Source organism: Poecilia formosa, unplaced genomic scaffold (assembly GCF_000485575.1).
Source record: "Poecilia formosa unplaced genomic scaffold, Poecilia_formosa-5.1.2 Scaffold2214, whole genome shotgun sequence".
In the NCBI taxonomy this organism is placed as follows: Eukaryota; Metazoa; Chordata; class Actinopteri; order Cyprinodontiformes; family Poeciliidae; genus Poecilia; species Poecilia formosa.
Genome location: NW_006802153.1, coordinates 36,084 through 57,339, shown reverse-complemented (window position 1 = coordinate 57,339; position 21,256 = coordinate 36,084). Strand labels below are relative to the sequence as shown.

Genomic DNA, 21,256 nt, shown 5'->3' with positions numbered 1-21,256 from the left:
ATCGTTTATAAAACATAAGCTATTTTGAAATACTGATTATCTGCTTAGACACAAGAAATTTACAATCTGTTGGATAAAGAAAGCAGAACCCATCTATGAACAGAACTGACTATTGGATATATTAGCAGGTTCTCCACTGCTGTGGTGATTTACCTTGAACAGGATGTCTGTGCACATGGCCTTGCCATGAGTAATGATGGGTTCCTGGTCCTCCCCTTTGCCATCCCAGCAGTCCAGCTCCACACATCTGATGAATAAGCAAGTGGAAATCTTCCTGAAGTACTCAAATTGCACAATGGGTCCATTACAAATTATAAACAGGACATTATGTACATGCATAACCACATTTTAGCTTATTTTACATCAATGCAGTTTATGAAGAACAATAACTTTTTCTGCAAGTTGTGTTTATGAATGACTGACTGGAGCTTTATAAAATATGGCACATTAGTCTAGCATTTCAGCAAACTGTTGTCCATATTTAGTGTGTATCTTGCACTGCTTTAAAGTTCAGCTTTGGAAAAAATTAAGAGGCCACTTAACATGATCAGTTTCTCTGAATTTATTTTTATTCCATGAATTACTGAAGTATCTGTGAAATTCCAAGCCAAAATTTAGTATTTATTTGCAGAAAATGAGAAATGACCAAAATAACAAAAAAGATGCAGTGTTTTCAGACCTCAAAGAAAACAAGTTCATATTAATTTAGAAATGATTTTAATGTTTTAACTTGGGAATAGCTCAGAAATCAATATTTGGTGGAATAACCATGGGGATTTTAATGGGGTTCAGTGCAGTGGACTCTTAATTTTTCAAAGCTAATGTAAAATCAATACATGGCATTGATTTTAATGCGTCAGATTGAGACTCTGAATCAGAAAATGTTTATTCTTAAATTTTATAGGCAGAGAAAGATGCCTATTCATTATGCTTAGACTGTGTCACTGTATAATACCTGCATCCGGACAGCAGGACCTGGCGGTACATCTCCATTGATGACTTCCCTCCAAACTGTCTTCCTGTCAGGTATGTATTGTGGGAGGAGCTGATAAAGTAATGAGCCAAAGGCTGATCCATGTCTTGGTACAGCTCTAGTCTGTCCAGGAACACCGGAGCATTTTCGTCTGACATTAGGTACCGACAGAACCCGTCACTCGACATGCGGCCTAAGAGGAGGAAGACGAGATGAAGATGACTTTGTGATTATAATAAATTAGCCAGGTTTAAATTAAATAAATACCCGTTTCTGTAGCTTCCAGACTACACAGGCAGATGGCAGCAGAGGCAAAGAAAAGCCTGTCTCCAGATTTCATTCATACATTGCTTTTACCTTTTTTCTTCAGCTCTTCGTCCCTTTCATATTTCTCGATGATTTGCATGGCTCTTTTGGGGTCGTAAAATGGAAACAGAATCTCATTTAACCTCGGGTCACGTTGGTTCTGCAGAGCAAGACACGAGCACAGGTGTACATCACATGTACGTTACGTCCAGGTCCTCCCAACATAAACGCTTCTTAAAAAAACCATGCATGTCAACACTTTCGGTAGAATTTAAAACTCAATTCATATCAAGGATTAATTTTGTGCAAATGCTTGGAGAACTTGTGACTTTAATTTCAGATATTTCTAACACTAGCATGTCTTCAACAGGATGGCATTTAGATCGCAGGGCAAAACCAATCACTACAAAAATAAGTGCAGAGTTAAAAATGATTCATAACAAGGCAGTCATATGTGCTGGAAGGGTTGAAAGCAGCTCTAACAAGACGTTACAGTGACGGAGCACATTCTTGTAGGCAAAGCAGGAATGAATCCAGCTGAGTCCAGAGCATGGAGCAGCACAGACATGACTGGACAGCAGATGCAACAAGCAGGTATTCAGCCACACACAGGAGGACGGCCGCAAAACACAGACACACAGCAGGAAGCAAGATGAACCAAGCCAGACGCAACAGGATGGAAACCTCTCCTCCTGTTGTCATGACAACACCAATCAGACAATGGGAGGCAAACCTCGCTAAGGGAGAGCGGGAGGAACGGGACGAGAGGGGGCATGCAGAGTTTGGTAGCTGGTGGAAGTTGCCGCTCCAGGCAAGCTGAATGTTTAATTGGGTTTCAATGATGGCTGTCGTGTCGGAGGGCAACTTCTATCCACAGCAGGAAGGGAAGAGGAGGCAGGGTAGGGGGGGCAGCAGAGAGGGGCTGGCTGAAGCCAAATACACAAAGAAGTTAATGAATGATAAAGAGCTTACTTCATTCAGAAAGCTGACTAACTGGTCTACAGTTAAATAATCTGTTTTGTTCCCATTGCTGCAAAGGAATTATTGGAAAAGAAAAAAAATATTGTTATAACTCTTAAAACAGACATCCACACACTCATCCACACAGTCAGTTAAAGTGAGAAAGTGTTTTGTGTTACACTTTTTAGTCCAAATTTGTTAAACATATCTCTTTATGTTCGAATGTTGCCAGTAGGTTGATCCTAATTCAGTGCTGAACTGAAAGCAGGTTAGGCTGTCCAGGCGTAGTTAGTGCAGCAGGAGCAGAAACATTTATCCAAATCAAACCCAATGTCACCCAACAGTTCTCACTTTTATTTCAGAGTAGATTATTGAAACAACAAAGTGTTATTTTTTATTTTTTTGTTGATCCATTCTATTCCTGGTTATGCTGAAAGCCGGTGAACTTATCGGCTACACAAACAAGCATGCAGGAGAGTTTAAAGCAGGACAGCTTACATTTTCTTGAAGAGCTCCTCTATATCTGTGCGAGGGCAAATCTTCTGTGTCAGCGCGTAGAAAATGTCAAAGGTGAAGTCTGAGGGTTCAATCTCGTCATTCTGCAACCATGTACAGAAACACCACAGACTTTAAGATTCATTGCATAAGAAGTGATCAAATGGAAGTACCTGGCTCTCGCTTTTACCTTTCCACTGGGAAGACCTAGATCCTTCAGAGCCTGAAAGATCCCTTTCTCTGTCTTCCCTGATGCAAAGGTTCTTGTGATACTAAAAAGGAGATGAGAAAGTTAAAAGTAGCAAATCAAAGAACCAGTTCTCAGACACAAGCGGTGTAAAACTGTGGCAGAGATTTGTTGGCAAAGTTCAAACCCTCCAAAAGATCTTAAGGAACAAATGCTCTATAACATAAACGATGTTTAGATTAAGCTATTCTACAAATAATTGGCAATCATCTACTTTTTTTTTATAAAACAGTTTGAAATACAAAAACAACTTTCCTTCACCTTTACAATTTTGCACTATTATATTAGTCCATCACATGAATTCCCAATAAAATAATCATTAGGGCTGCAGTGATACAAAAGGTAAAAATAGCTAAAAGTTTAATAAAAAATACTTAAGCAAGGCATTGGAAACATGTTGAGAAATGCATAAAAATTATTCTTACCCTCTAACAGGGATCTTCCCGTTGACATTGGTCAGGAAACACATCCTCATCCAACTAAGTAAGTAAATTTAAAAGCACACAAAAACAAAACCAATCAAAGAAAAGTTCAAAAAGAAGTCATGGGTATAATCCCATAGACTTTGCAGGCAGATCGATTTCTCTATAAACACTCCAGTGTAAAGGGTTTACAGTGTTTCCCAGTATTTGGAGCAGCATAAATACACTCACTGTTTCTTGAGGCATGTCATTGGACACACGTTGTTGGCCTTAAAGTTGTGGATCACCGACCTCAAACCCTCAATCCATTTCTGAAAACAGCCAAGCATAAGTATTAAAAATTACACATGAGCACACTGCTGCCCCCTACAGACAGCGACCCACAAATAGAAGACACTAAAGGTCCTAATTGAATTGTGTTGAGAAAAACTGTAAATAAAAAAAACTCAATTTACACAACATGGGCAAAACATCCTAGAAATGTACTAAATAGTTGAAATTAAATCAGACAATTTTCTCATTATTAGCTACTTTTCACAGGTTGAATACTGAAAAATAACAGCATGTAACGTCACACACTTATCCTGAGTTGAGTAAAAATCAGATTAATGTTTAGGATTTATACTTTGATGTTTCATGATTCTCTGGTGGATTCCAAAATCACTTTCTCTGTTAAGGAACCCACATTGCTCTTTTCTGTGCTACAGTCCAGAGAACAAAAAATGAGAACCAGTCCAACTGGATTTAGCATGCCAGACTTTTAAAAAAAGATTATATAGTGGTACCTCTTCTTCATGTACAATAATTTCCAAATCACAAAATACTTAGGCGACAGTTGGCGCTCATCTAAAATCTAAAACATGGCAATAACAAAAAGTGAGAACTATCAGCAGATAGTTTGGTGGAAGTTGCTCCTCCAGGCTCTTCTGTATCTCGTCTCAACAAGATACAGAAGAGAAGCGACAGAGAAAACGATTCATTCAAATGCGTCTCTTTATCACAATGACTCAAGGCCGTGTGTAGGAGGGGGAATATACATCACCCTGCATTCCCTTTCCTTTCATTCTTAATGAAATAGTTACTCTGTGTGGGTGCTGCTTTGGCCTTTATGTACAGTAGATTATTGAATTAATTTTGGCTACACTCCAACTGCTGAAAAGCCTTTAGGTTGTTTTCTTTTTTTTTCCTTTTTGCAACATGCTTTGTGACCCTTAGATATTTCTGGCTTTGTGCATTATTAACCAAAGTGCCATGCAAAACAGATCAGGTGGGATCCCAAATATATTTTCTAATTGACTGAGACAGGATTATATTGTTTCCTGTTCACTCCTGTATCGGCACCATTTGTGTAATACGAAGGTTTTGAAAACAACTGCGTGCATTTACCCTGGCTGTGTCGGGGCTCTCTGCCACCATGAACATGAAGCTCAGGTTGACCAGGTCAGTGCCGCTGCAGATGCAGATGATGCATCCCTCCAGGTCGGCCTCAGTCTTTCCTATGGCCTCGAATGACGACAGGATCTTTGGGTCCTGGGAAAATAAGGAAAGATCAACAAACTGAATACTGAACACGTCATCGAAGGTAAGCAATTTTGCTTACCTTCGATGACGTGTTCAGTGTTCAGTTAGGAATGTGACAAAGAGGGGCATAGAAATATCCTTAAAAAGTAATTTAATGTGCTTATTTACACATTCTAAATAATAATAAATTACGAAATGCTAAACAAAATGCATACAGGCAGTCTATCTCATTTTTACGTCATTATTGTGATGATTTTCTTAAGTTTCTTTTAACTGCCTCCTAATTTTATGACAAGGTTGCAATGTAGCTCATAAGTTTACATGTACTTATGGGAATGAATGCCACTAATTGTGGGCCTTTAATGATGACTTTGAACAGTCATTTTATTGGGTTGTTGATAACATCACATTTCAACACATTAAAAGTTGCTACACCAGGTTGAATTTTATGTATATTTTCCTCTATACCAAAAGTTATGCACACAACCTCAAGTATATACATGCACCTCCACTAATGTCTACATAAATATTACATCTTGAAAGCTATACTTTTTGTAGCAAACATCAGGTTTCTGCCATAATTCTGGCTGGACATCCAACCCTGACTTTTAGCAGAATTGGTAGAGCTAATATAAACTGGTTATGAACTCAATACGATATTGACGTTCGGACCAATTTAGAATCTTAATGTTGGTCTGAAGTATGCATTCCACTAGCCAGTTTCGATGCATTTCAGTCATTGTCCTGTTGGAAACACTCAGCTACATCCAAGTTTCCACAATCTGATTTCCACCAGTTCCTGGAAAGTACAATCTCCAGCCAGAATTATAAGAGGCAGCATGTGGTTTCTCTGCACCCAGCAAAGAGACATTTATCCAAATTGTGCAGGGGTATGCCTATATTTCTATGCATGATTTTCAACCTGAGTAGACAAAAAACTGGATTAAATTCAAACATTGGCAACCAATTTTACCTCACTGTTTACAACAACTCCAAAATTAAATAGCTAAAATATATAATTAAACTGCCAAATGATGAGTGTAAATACACCGACAGGCTGGGAATGACTATTCTTCCAGTGGAGAGTAAAATCCATCCACAAAAAAAGAGAGAAGAAAATCACAGCGTCAGTTGTCCTCCTCTCATGGTTGTAATCAGACATCAGCTTTGTCACCACAGGAGAAACTAATGTGTATTTGTTGTATGATTGAATTAACAGCAACAGGCGTTGCAGCTTTAAAATCCCAGCCGGCTATCTCATCCATCTCCTCTTCCTCATTGGATTATTTGAAACAGCTGTGCCGTCCTTTGTGGAGAAGCCCTGCTATCGCCTTCCTGCCACTTATGAAACACCGTGCAGCGTTTGAACAAACACAAGGCGCTGCTATCGAACTGCAGCATCTGCATACGTGTCCACACATACGCACGGTGACCGTGGACCAAACAAACAGGTTAACATCAAAACATCTGCACCCGATCGGTAACGTTTGCAGCACTTCTCTACGCAGTCTTTTGCAGACTTTCAGCTGCTTGATGAGTTTGTATACAGATATTGATATAAAGCAGGAGCCCTACCCCTAAGTTTAGAAGCATCTAATAACAGCGTCCATAATTCATACAGTTGGAATCGAGTCAATATTACATTTGATAGTGCAGCGAATGAATCAATATTTAATATACAGAGAGACCCTAAAGGTTTATATTTGTGTGTGTCTGGCTTGCTGATTGGTTGCCAGATGCAGTGAAGAAGCCGACTCCTGGTCAGAATGTCTCTTCAGAATCACCTCCTGGACGAGGACGAGGATGTTTTTTCTTTTTTTCGTCCTGACAGAGACAGAACGTCTTATACCTGTGAGCTGTTGGCAGCGTATTATTACAGAGGCATCATTATCTATTTTTCCTCTGAGGGTCAAACAAACACAATAAAACATGATTCAAATACAGCCGGTGGCTGAACTCGTCCAGGGTTGTATCAATATTGAGGTGTTAAATATTTAATGTTATGTATAAGTCATCAGTGAGAAGTCAGTCAGGATTATTAGGCAACGCTGAAATGCGCCACTGAAGCATTGGCTAATTTTAGACATGAATTATGACGCTTAAAAAACGGCCTCCCCAGATTTGTTGTTTTAAACAGGAGAGTCGCAGTGAGAAAACAAGCCTGTGTTGTGGGATGAGAGTGCAAGTTTCAGTGAAAGCAGAAGTGAGAAGCTTGTCTTTCCAAAAAGTCTCACCTTAGGGACGGCACCAACACGGATACTGTTGATAAGAGAACACTCGAGAACCTGGCCCTCCTGCGGGACACAAACATCGTAGGAGGGTTAAGAAAAAAACAAAATAACTCCATTCCGATATTTTAGCTTCAAATGTAAGGTAACAGAAAGTTACTGCCTAAAATTTAAATTAAAACTGTCAGAGGAAACGAGACCTACAAATGTATTTAGCTAAGCTTAGCATCATCTTGCTGTGCCAATGGCAATGTTAGTGACGCCTAGATTTCACAGGTATTACAATATTTTTGACAGGAATCCAACTGGCAATTTAAATTGATTTTTTTCTAAACTCGAAGAAAAAACTTTTAAAATTAGAATTAGACAAATTTGGATTATTTTTTTAAACAATACCCAGAGTAGTGTAGAGTCATAGAACAAGAAAATTGTTTATTTATAAGTGATCATATAGGACTGTGTAACATTAAGAAATAAATTGTAGTAAAAGTAAGGATTTACTGTGGATTTTGTTTATTTCTGTAAAATATAAGTCATACCTTTATCGTATTAGTAAAGGCTGTAACTTTCTGCACTTTGCCAGCTTTTCTATGCTTTTGACTTATTTTTTTCAGGAACCGAAGTGCGGTCTGCTTCAGGAGGCTAGACCATTTCTTGAAACATAATATAAGAAGCTTTATGACTGAGGACAGAGTCTGGAGTGTCTCCTGACAAAAAATGATAGTTGAAAGACAGATAAGAGGAAAATTGTACCTTTCCCTCACTCTTCCATGTGATAAAGAAGCCATATTCATCCACCTTCATCTGACAGTTGGGCTCAAAGAGGTATGGGTCCTGAGAAGGAGAATTGCATTTTCATATTAGAGGCTTCATTGATCAAAGAGTTTCATTTGATGTAGCCTCACATTACACAACCTGCAAGGATTATACAATCAGACAAGAGGATGAAGCCCTAATATATTCTATAAGGCAAAAACCTTACACACACACACAGCCACCCACACACACACACAGACACACACACACGCACGCACGCACATGTTTGCGTGGCTATCTTTTTGGGGACTTTCTACAGCCTAAACCTTACCCCTATCCTAACCATTACATACCTAACCCTAACCAAAACTCAACTTAGTCTTAAATCTAACCCCTGACCCAAAAACAGTAGCCTGGTCCCCACAAAAAGCAGTGGGTCCCCATAACGCAGTGTTAGAAAAATGATCCCCACAAGGTGGTATAAACAAACGCAGGCGCACGCACACACACACACAAGTAGAAACTTTTCCTTCTAAAATAATGCACAAAAATCATTCAATTTGTATGAATAGATAGTTTAATCTGGATAAAAATGATCAGTACAGTAAGTGAGATGTACAAATGTAAACATTTGGTATATAGGATTAGTGCTCCACTTCACATAAAGGAAATATAAATAGGAGTATACCTGTATATGAATAATTTCAATACTGAATATCAAAGGCAGAGCATATTATGAAAATTTTTATTCCCTTCCCCTCTGATCTGAGATAGCCAAACAGATTAAAAGGGGAAAAAAACAGAAGGGGGTTGATGCTGAGAGGTCACTCTTTCTCTAATATTAGCAATGGGGAACAATGCCACACACAAGCGTACACGCACATCTACATGTAATGCATTATTTTAGGATGCCTGCTGCCGCCATTAGATACATTGCCACAAATGGGGCGACGCTGGCCTGTTTAGCTGACGCGTGTCATCTGAAACCACAAGAAAATGAAGAAAACATTCAATCTTCCATCCAGGAAGCAGCCAGGCCTCTGAGAGCTCGGCTAAAAGCTTCCAATTCACTTTCATCTGAATTAAGGCTGACAGGGACTTAATTTTACAACCTAGCCAGTTCTTTGAGGGAGATGGCAAAAGGGTGCGCTACTGCAGTAAGACTGGAAAACTAAATCTTATAATGACAAAGGAATCAAATATTCAAGGGTTTGACTTTCATCTCTAAATGGATGGATTCTGTCTTTCCCGTCCAAGATGCCACATCAATGTGTGTGTGTGTGTGTGTGTACACACAAAACTACATTTAAAATGGAAAGCACAAATCTAGAAAGTGTGGCATGCACTTGTATCCAGTCCCTATCCTTTCTTCTGTGTTTCTTGGTCTCCATGATGCCGTTTGTTCACTAATGTTCTCCAGCAAACCTCTGAGGCCATGATAGGATCAAGCATTTGCCAGAAACCCATGCTTATGAGTGTTCAGCGTCTTGCAGTTCTGGCCCGTCACTCTCTGCCTCCAGCAGCTGTCAATATGAGGCTACCTGGTCCCATAGAAACCAAACACCAGCCGCATCTTCAGCGATTGATTTCCTATCAGCGAGATAATGAAAGAAATACACAGAGGAAGAAGCGCTTTGGCTCTTAGCATGATGAATTGCACTCCATCTCTTTAACCTTTCATTTCCATGGCTGTAGACTGTCAGAGAGGGGAAAATACATTTGAAATGTCTCTCATAGACAAACACATTGTAATTACTGCAGATCTATAACCCATTTATAACCTTTCCATTGTACTTCAGAACACTTAAATGTTGTCGAAACAGGGAGGCAGAACCTCTATTAAAGTGGTGGAACCGCATTCTAACTGGAGTGAACGTTTGATTAAAATTCAACAGGCCACTTAGAACATGTGCGCATTACCTGCCTCCACCATCTGTCGCTCAGTGAGGTTTCAGACAGTGGGGAATGTTTTTGTGTGGAAACAAAAAAAAACAATCTTTCCTGTTTAGCGTGGTTCTGTGCCCTCATAAGTGACATGTTTATGTTGTTTCAGTCGACCTTAGATGTACCCTGCAATCTTTACAAAGTTCAACTTTCATCAGTTTTGTTTTTTCAGATATAAATAATCCCATTCTAGAATTTAATTAGTCCTTAAGGAAAAAGAAAAAAAAAGCAGAGGTGAGATGAAAAGCTGACCTTATTAACATTCAGGCTGGTTCCATCATGTTCTGCCTCTGCTTGGCTCAAAGTTCACAGCAGCAACACATTGAGGACGCTCATCAAAAGTACAGCGACCCAGTTTTAATTGCTCTCTTTGACGTGACCGTGGATATGATCATGGCTCTCCACGCACGCCTTCATGTTTTCCACTGTGCTCTGAGAGGGATCCTCCTCCCCTCTCCGACAGCTGCATGGATGGAGAGGACTGAGGGGATTTCCTGGTGCATGCAGGGCGACACGCGTGTCTTTCTGCCGGGTGGGTGACACACTTTCCCTTTGCCTGTCAAATGTCCTACCTAAGTGCCCTCATTAAGTTAATCAGAGGAAATAGGAGCCAAAACAAGATGTTTTTTTTAAGTCCGCTGTTATAATTAAACTCGGAGAATGTTTTCATCCAACTAGAATTATTTGCAGATAACAAACGCGCAGTTTACCTCATCAAACCTGTCGAAGGAGGCACCTTCTTGCATGAACTCAGGCAGGTGCTTCTGCCAGTTGAACTCATAGGACTTTGTCATGGTTGCTCACAATCCTGAGACGCAAAAGAAAAGAGAAAGAACAGGTTAGTCTAAAAACAAAATGTGCATGACAACTGGTAGTTCTATCTTGCCCCTTTGACTGACACAATCTGTCCAAGGTGAACCTCTCCTCTTGCTCAATTACTGCTGGAGGACAGTAAAAAGAAAAAAACAAAAACATCTTTAAGGACTTTGAAATTCCACTAAAACCAGTCCCTGCAGGTTTCACCAACTCAAATTTAAGACTTTTTAAGACCAATTTAAGCCTTGTATTTCCACAGAAAAGTATGTATAGCAAACTGCCGATACTTCTGCACTTACTATAGCAGACACAAAAAAAGCTATCTAGCTAACTAGCAAGAGGCCGTTAGCAGTGAGCTACCAGTTGCATAAACTGTCCAGAGTCACATGCAATGTCTGAGTGCGACTCAAACGTTTGAAGTCCCGCAAGAAAAACAATACATATGATTATATGAGTCCTGTCAAGACAAAATTTAATACCTGAGATAAACGTATTTAATGCAAACTTACGTTTTTAAAAATAAATTTAAGACATATTAAGGCCTTAATTTTAGATAGACGAATTTAAAACACTTTAAGGATGGGCGGACACCCAGTAAAAGTCCAGACCAACATGCACACAGTACAAACATCTGCTCAGGAGAAACGGCTTTATAATGTCAATTGTTTGCTTAAGGTTAGTTTATTAACATCCAATCAGGAGTTTAGCTGCACCACGCTCAACAGCAGCAACGTTATGGCCCGACTGTTAGTACAAGGCCTACAAAGGTTATAAAGTAGCTGAGAATCGATAACACCAAGGATTGACTAGTACATCCATATTGTTTCTATATGAATGACCCAACTGGGTTTACTTATGCAGTTAGTCTGAGAGGGGGCTTATTTGAAACCATGCATATTGAAAAACAAGAACAGCACTCATGATTCCTGCAGCAATTCATCAGGTCAATATAGAGCAATTAGGGAGCCTTTTTTCAGTCTATCAGGCACATAGATCTATTGTTGGGTAATGACAGAAGCAGGTTGAGGAAGCAACACTCTACATCTTAATCTAACTCCTGGATGGGATTTGAACATCATGGTTTATAGCTTTTTTAAAATCTTATTTTAAATGTCTGCATTTTAAAACGGCAACAAAAAAAAGCATCAAAAAGCCATTTGTTTCTTGTTTTTAATACCCATTTATAACAGGAAACTCAAATGACCTGGGTCACTGTGAAAAGACACAGTGACCCTGAACACACACCATGCCCTTTTCCAAACACAAATCAAGTCAGTTTTGATTCAAAAGACCACAACTCGTGTGCTAGTTCACAGGATATTGTAATATTGTGGATGACACCACCCAAATGTGGCTTTGTCTTACATAAGCCTTAAATGTGTCAGGCAAAACTGTGAGGGAGCCATTCACATGAGGACGTGACATGCTATGTATAGTCTGAGAGCTCAGCTAATATTAAATTATTATAAGAATACTGTGAGGTTTGGTTATATTTTGATCAACTGTACACCAGTATCAAACCCTGATGGCCAGGCACTTTGGAAATTAGCCAAGGAGTTATCCAGAAGAGGTCGTCCTCAAGTGTGTCATGCACCAAATGCAGGGTGAGGCAAAATCATATACGTTTTTCAAGCTTGAGAAATCAGCTTTTTTTGAAACATACCCTACTGAGGGTAGTGAGGAAGAGACAGACAGGAGATAAACAAGAAGACTGAACAAATTACAACTCTGTAATCTGCTCTATCCTATTCTTTTGAATGTCTTTTGTAAAACATTTTTCTTCCTTTCATTGTGGCTTTTACATTTTTATGGCATTTTACTTTCCGACTTCCAAAATCTGTGAAACCCTCTGAAGTCTTTCTTGGATCGTCTGGAAAAAATGTTCATGTTTGCTTGTTCCCGTAAGAAATTTTAAACGGACACAACAGCTTTGTTTTTGCTGCCCTCCAGTTTGCCTCACCTTTTTTAAGTGGTTACATGATCTGCTCAACAGCTCCAGCTGACAACTCCTATTGTAACCACGTTTCCAGTCAGTCAACAGACAGCGAGCTGTCTGTAACAGCTGACCATCAATCCATTTCATCCTCTACCTTAGCTAAGATGATGGCAAAAACAAACATTGCATTTTAAAGTAGAGAGCAAAATTCTTAATGACCCCTAAGAAACGTATTTTTCTGAATTTATGGCGTTACGGAGAGATACAAATCTCACTGTTGGAAAATGAATAGAGAGAAAACAGCTTTTTGCGAGTGGAGAGGCTGTGGCTGAAGGTAGTAAGGGGGGGCATCTGGTTTTGATGTGTGAACACTGATCAGACAACAACAAAAGTCAGAGAAAATACCTGCTGGGTGGGCTATGGCCTCCCCCACCGGCAGATGTACTGAGAATGCTGAAACGTCTGAGTGCCGTCATGATGAAAACACTGAATAAATCTGAAAGGCTGAACAACTGGACAGCGGGTAGTAAGAGCTGATCTCACACCTACATAATGGCTCCAGACATAAAAAAATAAAATAAAATAAAATCTGCATTGGAAATGTTCAATCCTCCAGTGAACTAGAATCCAAGTTTAATACGCCCACTGATTACCAATGAGTGAGACTGAACGTTAAGGCCACAAGAAACAGCCGCCGCATAAAAAGAATAGAAAGACTGGGGACAAAATGTCGCTGATCCCAAATACAGACAGAACGCTGGTATAAATAGGCTGCATGCTGTTGAATATTACTGAATAAACAAACTTCAAATAAGTCTTAATTGAAAAATGTTATTATGAGTTTGATTGCCAAATTCATCAACTGCGGCATGTTTTGTTTTGTTTTTGTCCCGCAGTCCATGTTTTCTATAACCATCTGAATTTGAATCTTGTCCAACAGGCATAAGACAAAACTTTAAGCCTCTGGCTGCAATCTTGTATATTTATCTTCTAAATGTTTATCAGTATACCCCGTCCCCATTTTAAATACATAAACTTAAAAGAATCTCCATCATTTCGTCAGTTTCTTTGTGTTCTGCGAAAATCATCAGAAGTAAATTGCCGGAACCATCACTAATTCTTATCACAACAATTTATTTTTTTTGCCCCTTGGTGGACTATATAAACAATCCCATAGAGCCCAACCCTGCTTGTTTCCCATCCACACAGTAACAACTCCAAAACCAGATGACACGACTGAAGGAGCTTTAACAGCTGCTCAGTGCTACGGAAACAAAAACAGACAAAACGCAAGAAAGTTTGAGTCATAGACCCAAAGACAAATGCAATGAAAATACATGAAAACGTTTTTATTGTGAAATGAAATTATAGTAATATAATTACAGTAATATAAACATTACTGAAATGTTAGCTACATAATCAGTTTTATTTTTATTTTTAGATTTGCTTCCTTGCTTCTCTGACAACATTTTACAATACTGATGCTGAGAGATAATTCCCGTCTCTAATTCAAACTAATTGGGTTGTGCTGTCCTGTCTGCCGTTAGCCTAGATCTCACCACGCTTCATAGTATGCGTTAGGTAACATTTTACTCAGCGGGATCAAATCCGTCCAATGGCAGTGCAGCGACTGAGCCTCTGCCAGGCTAGTCTGCGCGCCGGGGACTCCGAGCGCCTCGATGTGCGAGTGCGCACGTGAGGAGCCAAGGAAAGCTGGAAGAAGTCGCTGAGGTCCGAGCCCCCTGTCTAACCCCTGACAATGAGATAATTACGACAGATCGGAGCCCCGCGAGGACCTCGCCTAAAATTGCAGCTAGGGTAACACCCAGCGGTCCCACACCTCATAAACTAAAATTAGGTTATAGCTACATCAGTTAGTCAGTGGTGGAGGGGTTGACTGGGGACATGCTCAAACGGACACATGTGACAACAGAAAGAGAGTGCCAAGTGATGGGGCTATCACAATAACCAAATGTGTGTGGATATCATACAGTAAAATACAGATAAATTAGTCATTAAGCACAAACTCAGAATAAAGGAGCAAGATAAGTCTGCTGTTGTAATACACTCCAAGTCTGCTCCTTGTTTATCTTTTCTCATCTCTGTGAGTCTGAAGGAAAGTGGTTTCCATGTTTGCGGCTCACGTCGCCTTTTGCTGTGACATTAATGAGCGACTGAAAAGTATCAGCTCTAAGTTTTACAGACTGTAAATCTATTTTGGGAGTGTAGAGTATGGTGAGATTAGATGAAAGCAGATGTGTTTCAGAAGCCTCTGCACACTCACATGAGTATTTTTAGTTACACTGACTCATTAGACATCTCTTCAAGTTTGGCTTGAATGTAGTATTCAACGAGGCATTCATAGTCAATGAATTTACAAACCATGTGTGAAGTTGGACTTGAATAGATTTTGATAGAAAGTTGGGCCTAAAAATAACCTTCTCAAGAACACGTTAAATTATTTCTCATCGCTGCCAAAATTCACCTCATATGACCTATGACCTTAATACATGCTTAAGGGATTTCCTTGACTCAGTAATGCAAAATCACACATTTTATACACTGACCACAGATTACTTTAAGGTCTTCTTTGTAAGTGAAGCTTATTTCTTGAAAAATATATTTTATCTTCAAACCTTATAGCTAGTTCCCACATGATGTCACACTTCCAACATCCGGGTTCGCTGTCGCCATCTTGATAGAATGGAAGCAGCATTACTTTACTGATTGAACGTAAGAGAACTGCGTTGGTTGGATATTGTGGGATTCAAGGACGTAAAAACAAAGGTGATAAAACAGTACAGAGAAATGTTCATTCCATCCCGGGAATGTGAGCTAATTTTTATTATTTTTGTTTTGTGGGTTTGTTTTTATTGATCTGTACAGCACTTTGAGCTGCTTTTAGTATGAAGGGTGCTTTGTAAATAAAATTGATTGATTGATTGATTGATACTAAGCATTGAACGTCGACGACTGTGGCTGGCTGATATCCAGAAGAGACAAAAGCCATCTAATACAGAACAGATTTGCTCTGATCACTTCATGAGAGGTAAGGATATTTCAAATGTTTTGAAAAATAAACTGAAGCTGTCAGTCAATTTTGTAGGCAAACCTGCAGGCATGGCGGACAGATCAATTTGCACAAAGTATGAAGCTATGAAATGTAGATATGTAAATATACATTTCTTCTTTCTGCAACACCTGTGCTTGAACAAAAAACAAAAATCTAGATTAAATTCAGTTGCTGTTACGTTAGCCATATTTATCACCCAATGTTAATAAGCAGTAATTGTTTAAACGTACATGTCCATTGTTTATTATGCATCACACAAAGCCAGTAGTAGAGAAGGAGGCAGTAGATGCCACGGCACATTCTCTTGTTAAATACATAATATACGCTATTGCTGGACTCTGTACTGGTTCTCCCTAACAACAGAAAAAGCCTAAAGAATTTAAAACTTTGGTAATGTTGCTCCTTTATAATGTTGTTTACTGGCTGCCTATCAAGATGGCGCATTTGAGTTGTAATTTACTTCCAGACGGGTGGGAACTGTCTATACACACAAATACTGCTGTTTGTGTGTATAGTAATGCTAACCATGCTAACAATTAAGCCAATATACCAAACATGGTTTAAAATGTTAACTCCCCCAATTATTTCCACCTTGTTTTGAATAATAGTCAAAGCACCTCTTAAACACTTAATGACAAAAAGGAAACTATTCATAATCGTTTTATGCCACACTTCTTAAAGAACAACTCAAATTGGCTAAAAATTGAGTGTTTACAAAAATGAGAAATCAGTCCTAAAATGACTGATCTATTGCTAAATCAAAGGTAAAGTAAAATGAGGTATTATTTATATAACATGTAATAACCCCTTTTAACTCTTGTGTTTACAAATGGGGTCCAACTGACCCCACACCCGTAAAACTTGTATCATTTGCCTCAGTATTCGCACGCACAAGGGTTAAGGATTCAGTCCTATGATACATTTTTATTTTTTCTAAAAGCATTTTTTGTGATTAAATAAAAAAGACTAATTATTAATTTTATCATTAAAACCTATTGTTACACAAGCTGCATTTTAAAGAGAGCAGTATTGAACAATATTTTGATATCTTAATTACACTGCTGCTCTTCCCAGTTAAATTCAGGATGAGAAAATGAAACATGGCAATGAGGATAAAGATGGAGAACACTTTCAGCTGTCCTATCAGATGATTCATTTATTCATGCATCTGCATAGCGCTCGTCTACTTGTGCTTATGTAAACAAAGTTATTGCTACCTGGAGTAATGCGTTTGGAGGGATGCTTGTGTTGTGTTTACAGCAGTAAAGTGCCTTTTAGCCACAAGTGTACAGATCCACTGGCCAGAGCTGGTTTCCACTGAAACACAGGCATGTTGCCTTGCATTAAGATGTGTACATTTTATTCTGACTCCGTTTGTGATGCCTGAAAAATACCAAACCTGCAACAGCATGCTAATGCTTGCACAATGCTCTGACTGGGATGGAGGATGTAAAAAAATTAGAAAAGCAATAAAAGTCTTAAAAAGAGTTAAGATAGAACAATGTGTTCTACAAAAAAAGCATTGTTTGGAAGTTAGCTGTGTTTAGCTAAAACAAACACTTGTTTTGATGGTTACGGATTAAAATTTTTAATTATAATTTCTGGTATTTAAGAAAGACGGGCTATTCCGATTTAGTCGGAAAGTCTATAACACCACTAGCCAGGACACAAAGAAAAAAGAACACAGTGCTCCATGTCCTACGAGGAAGCTGCTGCCCTGAACAAACAGCTTCAACGTTCAAAATCACAAGCAGGTTATAGGGCCTTTATTCAAATCAATTACCATGAATTATATTAAACCCTAACATCCACTTTAGGACAGAATCCATTGAGTCTTCACTTGTTTTCACAAAGTTTTCTGGACACATCAACGACATTGCTTCAAGTACAATAGCATAAAATTGGAGTGTTCACACTGGATAAATGGCAGTCTTAAATTCAATGCCAGACTTAGAAGACTTGTTTTTTTTTACTACACCTGCTCCCTGAGCAAACAGCACAAATGAAGGTGAGATCATTGCAAATATCACTCGAGTATATTTTTACATCGACTTTTAAGGGATTGGATATGAGGTTGGTGTAGAGAGAACAGTGTAAATAAAGACTTCATCAGGATGGACATCCTGTCTGGTTTGTGTATGCACTGCAGAAGATATCTAATTTCACAGGCTATCACGTCTCACAGCGCCTAACAAAACTCAATGAAGCATGCAGACCTAGGAACATTTACTCAGAGTCAGATAGTGAAAATGCTGAAGCAAACATCATTTACTGTAAAAATGGACAGCAGGATTATCTTTAATACATAACAGCGGATCAACAGATTAACCAGCAGGATCTGATTGTACAACACTCTAACAAAACTTTTAAAACCACCTGAAGTTTTCCATAAATTTAACCAGTCAAGCAAGAAGATTAATTATCAGAAACGTAACCAAGAGGCCCAATGTGTGCAGAAAAACTGATACTACACATGTGCGGGGATTCAAGGGATTTGCAGAAAGACTGCAAATCCCTTGCAGTCTTTCTGCAAATAATCCCGTATTTAATTGACGTTAAGTTTAAACGTCAATTCAATACGTTTAAACTTAAGAGATTCTGCAAAGACAAAGGAAGGGAAAATATCATGTTTCTAGGTGTGTAAAGCTGGCAGAAATATTCTGAAAGATTTGCAGCAAATGGAACCTCTCTAGGCCTGGAACAAACAGGCCTAGAAGACAAATTTCAGATTTGTCTTCTTCGTTTGACCACCAACTTATGTCCAATAGCAAGTTGGATAACTTTATCTGCTGTTAAAAGACAGCCAACGTAAAATTGGCAAATTTTGGGAAAAACAAACATTTACGAAACCAAGAAACAAGAATGACTCTGTATAACTTAAACCTTGCTTCAAATTTGTGAGCAACTTATTGTGAGATGTGAACATAAATTGTTTAATTATTGAAGTCATTGACTCAACATAATTAAATTGTGCAAAAATAAATCTAAAGTAAAACCAACTTGCAGATCATTTGATTCAAATTAGAGCAACATGCTCTACATCCTAACTTTGGTTACATCCTCACTTTCATCTCACTCTTTGTTTCATTTCAAATAAACTCCACTGCTTAACTGCTTTTCATAAATGTTGGGCTTTATTTAACCTATCCTAATTTTCCACATGATTTGAAATTAGTTTAAATTGCTTGTAAATGGCCAAAAATCAGTATAATTGATGATGAACATCGGTCTCCTACAGTGATACCCAGCTCAGTTGTGCAATTTGCAGTAAAAATGTAAAATTATAAATTGATGTTTGCAACACAAAATGCTCTGTCGAAAGCAGCTTTTAGTCAGATAATCTGTCTGCAAATTATTCTGAGATTTAAATTTGACTGAAAGTTTAATTCTGAGGATTTTGCTACGACATACAATGTAATCGCTAAATAACTGGATTCTTCTGGCTTCAGGCTGTGTTTTCACTCGGCTACATGGACATGAAAAATATATTAGTTTCTCTGGTCAGACGGCTAAAGTAATATCAAACAGCTGAAAGCAAAGAATGTGTTTTCCCCAAAGTCCAACGACCCTCTTCTACCATCCTCTTTCCCTTTTATAGTTGAGGATCACTGTGCTCACTCACGCTCTGCGGCCAAAGGTTACATAATTAGCTTAAGCCAGAGATGGAAACTCGCAGCACCCAGACTGCAGCGCCCAGCTGTGGCCTGACACAACACATATGCACTAACAAGCATTTGGATATGAATGTCAGTGGTGGTATATGATTTTCCTGAGGCAAGTATTTCTCATTACTTTCAGCTAAATTGTTTCTAGTTCACTTTCCAAAGTTAGCAATGAAGGACTGCCATCTCCAACAAAGTCGACAGGCTGTTTAACAGGTACAAATGTATTTTCCTGCAAACTGTTTAAACTTACATAGGGTTAGATGTCGGCCAAGTTTCTTGTTTTAACACTTTCTGATGCTTGCAACACTTTTCAAAATGGGACAGAACCAACAAAAAGACAGGATAAGTTATGTAAAATAATAATGTTACACTTGATCAAACATCTTACAGCTTATTAAATCAAGGACTAGTTTGTAAACTTTGTGATGAAGAACTACAGATGAAAAGTTTGAACATAAAAAAAAATGCTTCTCTTAATAAAATGGCAAAGAATGTAAGCACCCTTTGAATGTTGTGCCCTGCCTGCATACAGAGGCACAAAACGTGGGTATGCAGCGTATGCAACGCATAGGGGCGCAGCACCAGAGGGGGCGCCAAAACCCCGTCTGGAGGGGCCGACGCACCAATTATGTTTTCCCATACACTTCAGGGTGCCTCACGCTCCTTCACCTCTCGCACATAACGAGGTAAATGTAGCGATTTTTACACTTCACATATCGTCGCCTCAGGGGGAGGGGGAGGGAGGGGGGCAATTTATGTTTTCGCATCCACCTGAATAATGTGTAGTTGCGCCACTCCCTGCATAGCTCAATACTTTCACTCTTTCTTGGGGACTTTCCTGTCAACCACAGCAATCAGCGGCTTCTTTGTAAACTTCCACAAATAGTGAAGCTTAATTAAATCGACTTTTAAGGAATCTGAGATTAATCTAAATCAAAACATTGCTTAAACAGTTTACTTCTGTGCAATGGCGAATAATGCTAAATAATAACAGTGTCATAAACGTCCTAACTAGGACTTAGTCCCAGTCAAAAATTTGCTCTTTCACTCAGAGGCAAATTACAGTATGAAAACATTTAACTCAAAAATTTATTGTATTGTTGAGTTGCTAACTTTTACAATCAGGATGCTTTCAGTAATATTGCAGTCCAGAACTGTCCCACCAGCTAATGGGCAGGTTTAGTTAATTTGACTTTCACTCCACTCATTATTTACCTAAAACCATCATCTCTTTCCTCAGTTTTCTTCTGACACGAAGCAGAAGGTTGTCTGATTTATTTCAGATGTGAAGTAATCTCATTACTCAATGAGACTAAAGAACTTCCCTACTGTAAACATATGAATAATAACTTATTTGTGCCAAGACACAGACACACACCTCCAAAAAGCAACAGCTTTGGTAGCACAAATGTGGAAGGAGACAGATTTAGGGATTAAATCTAGATGCAATAGGTTTCATGTCTTTGCAAATGCTAATGTTCATCCCATATAACAATGAAGCACTCTAAATCTTTATGTTGAAACATGCTCTGCCCATTTATTTCATCTTGTGAGCCAATTGTCTTGCTAACTGATATTCTTTGTTAAAAAGCAGTGAGTGCCTCAGGAAGCACGGGTAAGACAAACAACAAGCTGAAGATGATGGAGGCAGGAGAAATACACACACTATCCAACTGTAAATTAACATAAGTAACCTTATCACACACTTCAGACTGGGACATGCTGTGAATGTGGAGGAGTTCATCAACCTCGGGTTCAAGCGTGTCGAGCAAGGAGCACTAATGGAGAGCAAAATATTTACACTGTTATGATGCCCTCCTTTCTAACAGCTTTGTTGTTCATAATATAGAAAATGGATTTTGCCTAATGAGTGATAAGCACATTGCACAAAGCCTTGTTAGTTCTGACAAAAGT

At 38.8% G+C, this 21,256-nt stretch overlaps 1 protein-coding gene across 3 annotated transcripts in view; it reads right to left on the bottom strand.

Moving 5' to 3' along the window:
- Positions 1 to 21,256, bottom strand: part of plcb4b (phospholipase C, beta 4b) — a 64,752-nt gene that overhangs the window by 16,210 nt on the left and 27,286 nt on the right. For all 3 annotated transcript variants that reach the window (XM_007544768.2, XM_007544769.2, XM_016667695.1), the window contains 12 exons: positions 10,563 to 10,660; positions 7,906 to 7,986; positions 7,159 to 7,218; positions 4,790 to 4,933; positions 3,635 to 3,714; positions 3,407 to 3,460; positions 2,925 to 3,006; positions 2,738 to 2,838; positions 2,252 to 2,309; positions 1,331 to 1,439; positions 956 to 1,166; positions 154 to 247 (listed from right to left, as the gene is read on the bottom strand). In XM_007544768.2, coding sequence (XP_007544830.1) covers positions 154 to 247; positions 956 to 1,166; positions 1,331 to 1,439; positions 2,252 to 2,309; positions 2,738 to 2,838; positions 2,925 to 3,006; positions 3,407 to 3,460; positions 3,635 to 3,714; positions 4,790 to 4,933; positions 7,159 to 7,218; positions 7,906 to 7,986; positions 10,563 to 10,646 — 1,158 coding nt within the window. In that variant the 5' untranslated portion in view covers positions 10,647 to 10,660. The remainder of the gene's footprint in view (positions 1 to 153; positions 248 to 955; positions 1,167 to 1,330; positions 1,440 to 2,251; positions 2,310 to 2,737; positions 2,839 to 2,924; positions 3,007 to 3,406; positions 3,461 to 3,634; positions 3,715 to 4,789; positions 4,934 to 7,158; positions 7,219 to 7,905; positions 7,987 to 10,562; positions 10,661 to 21,256) is intronic.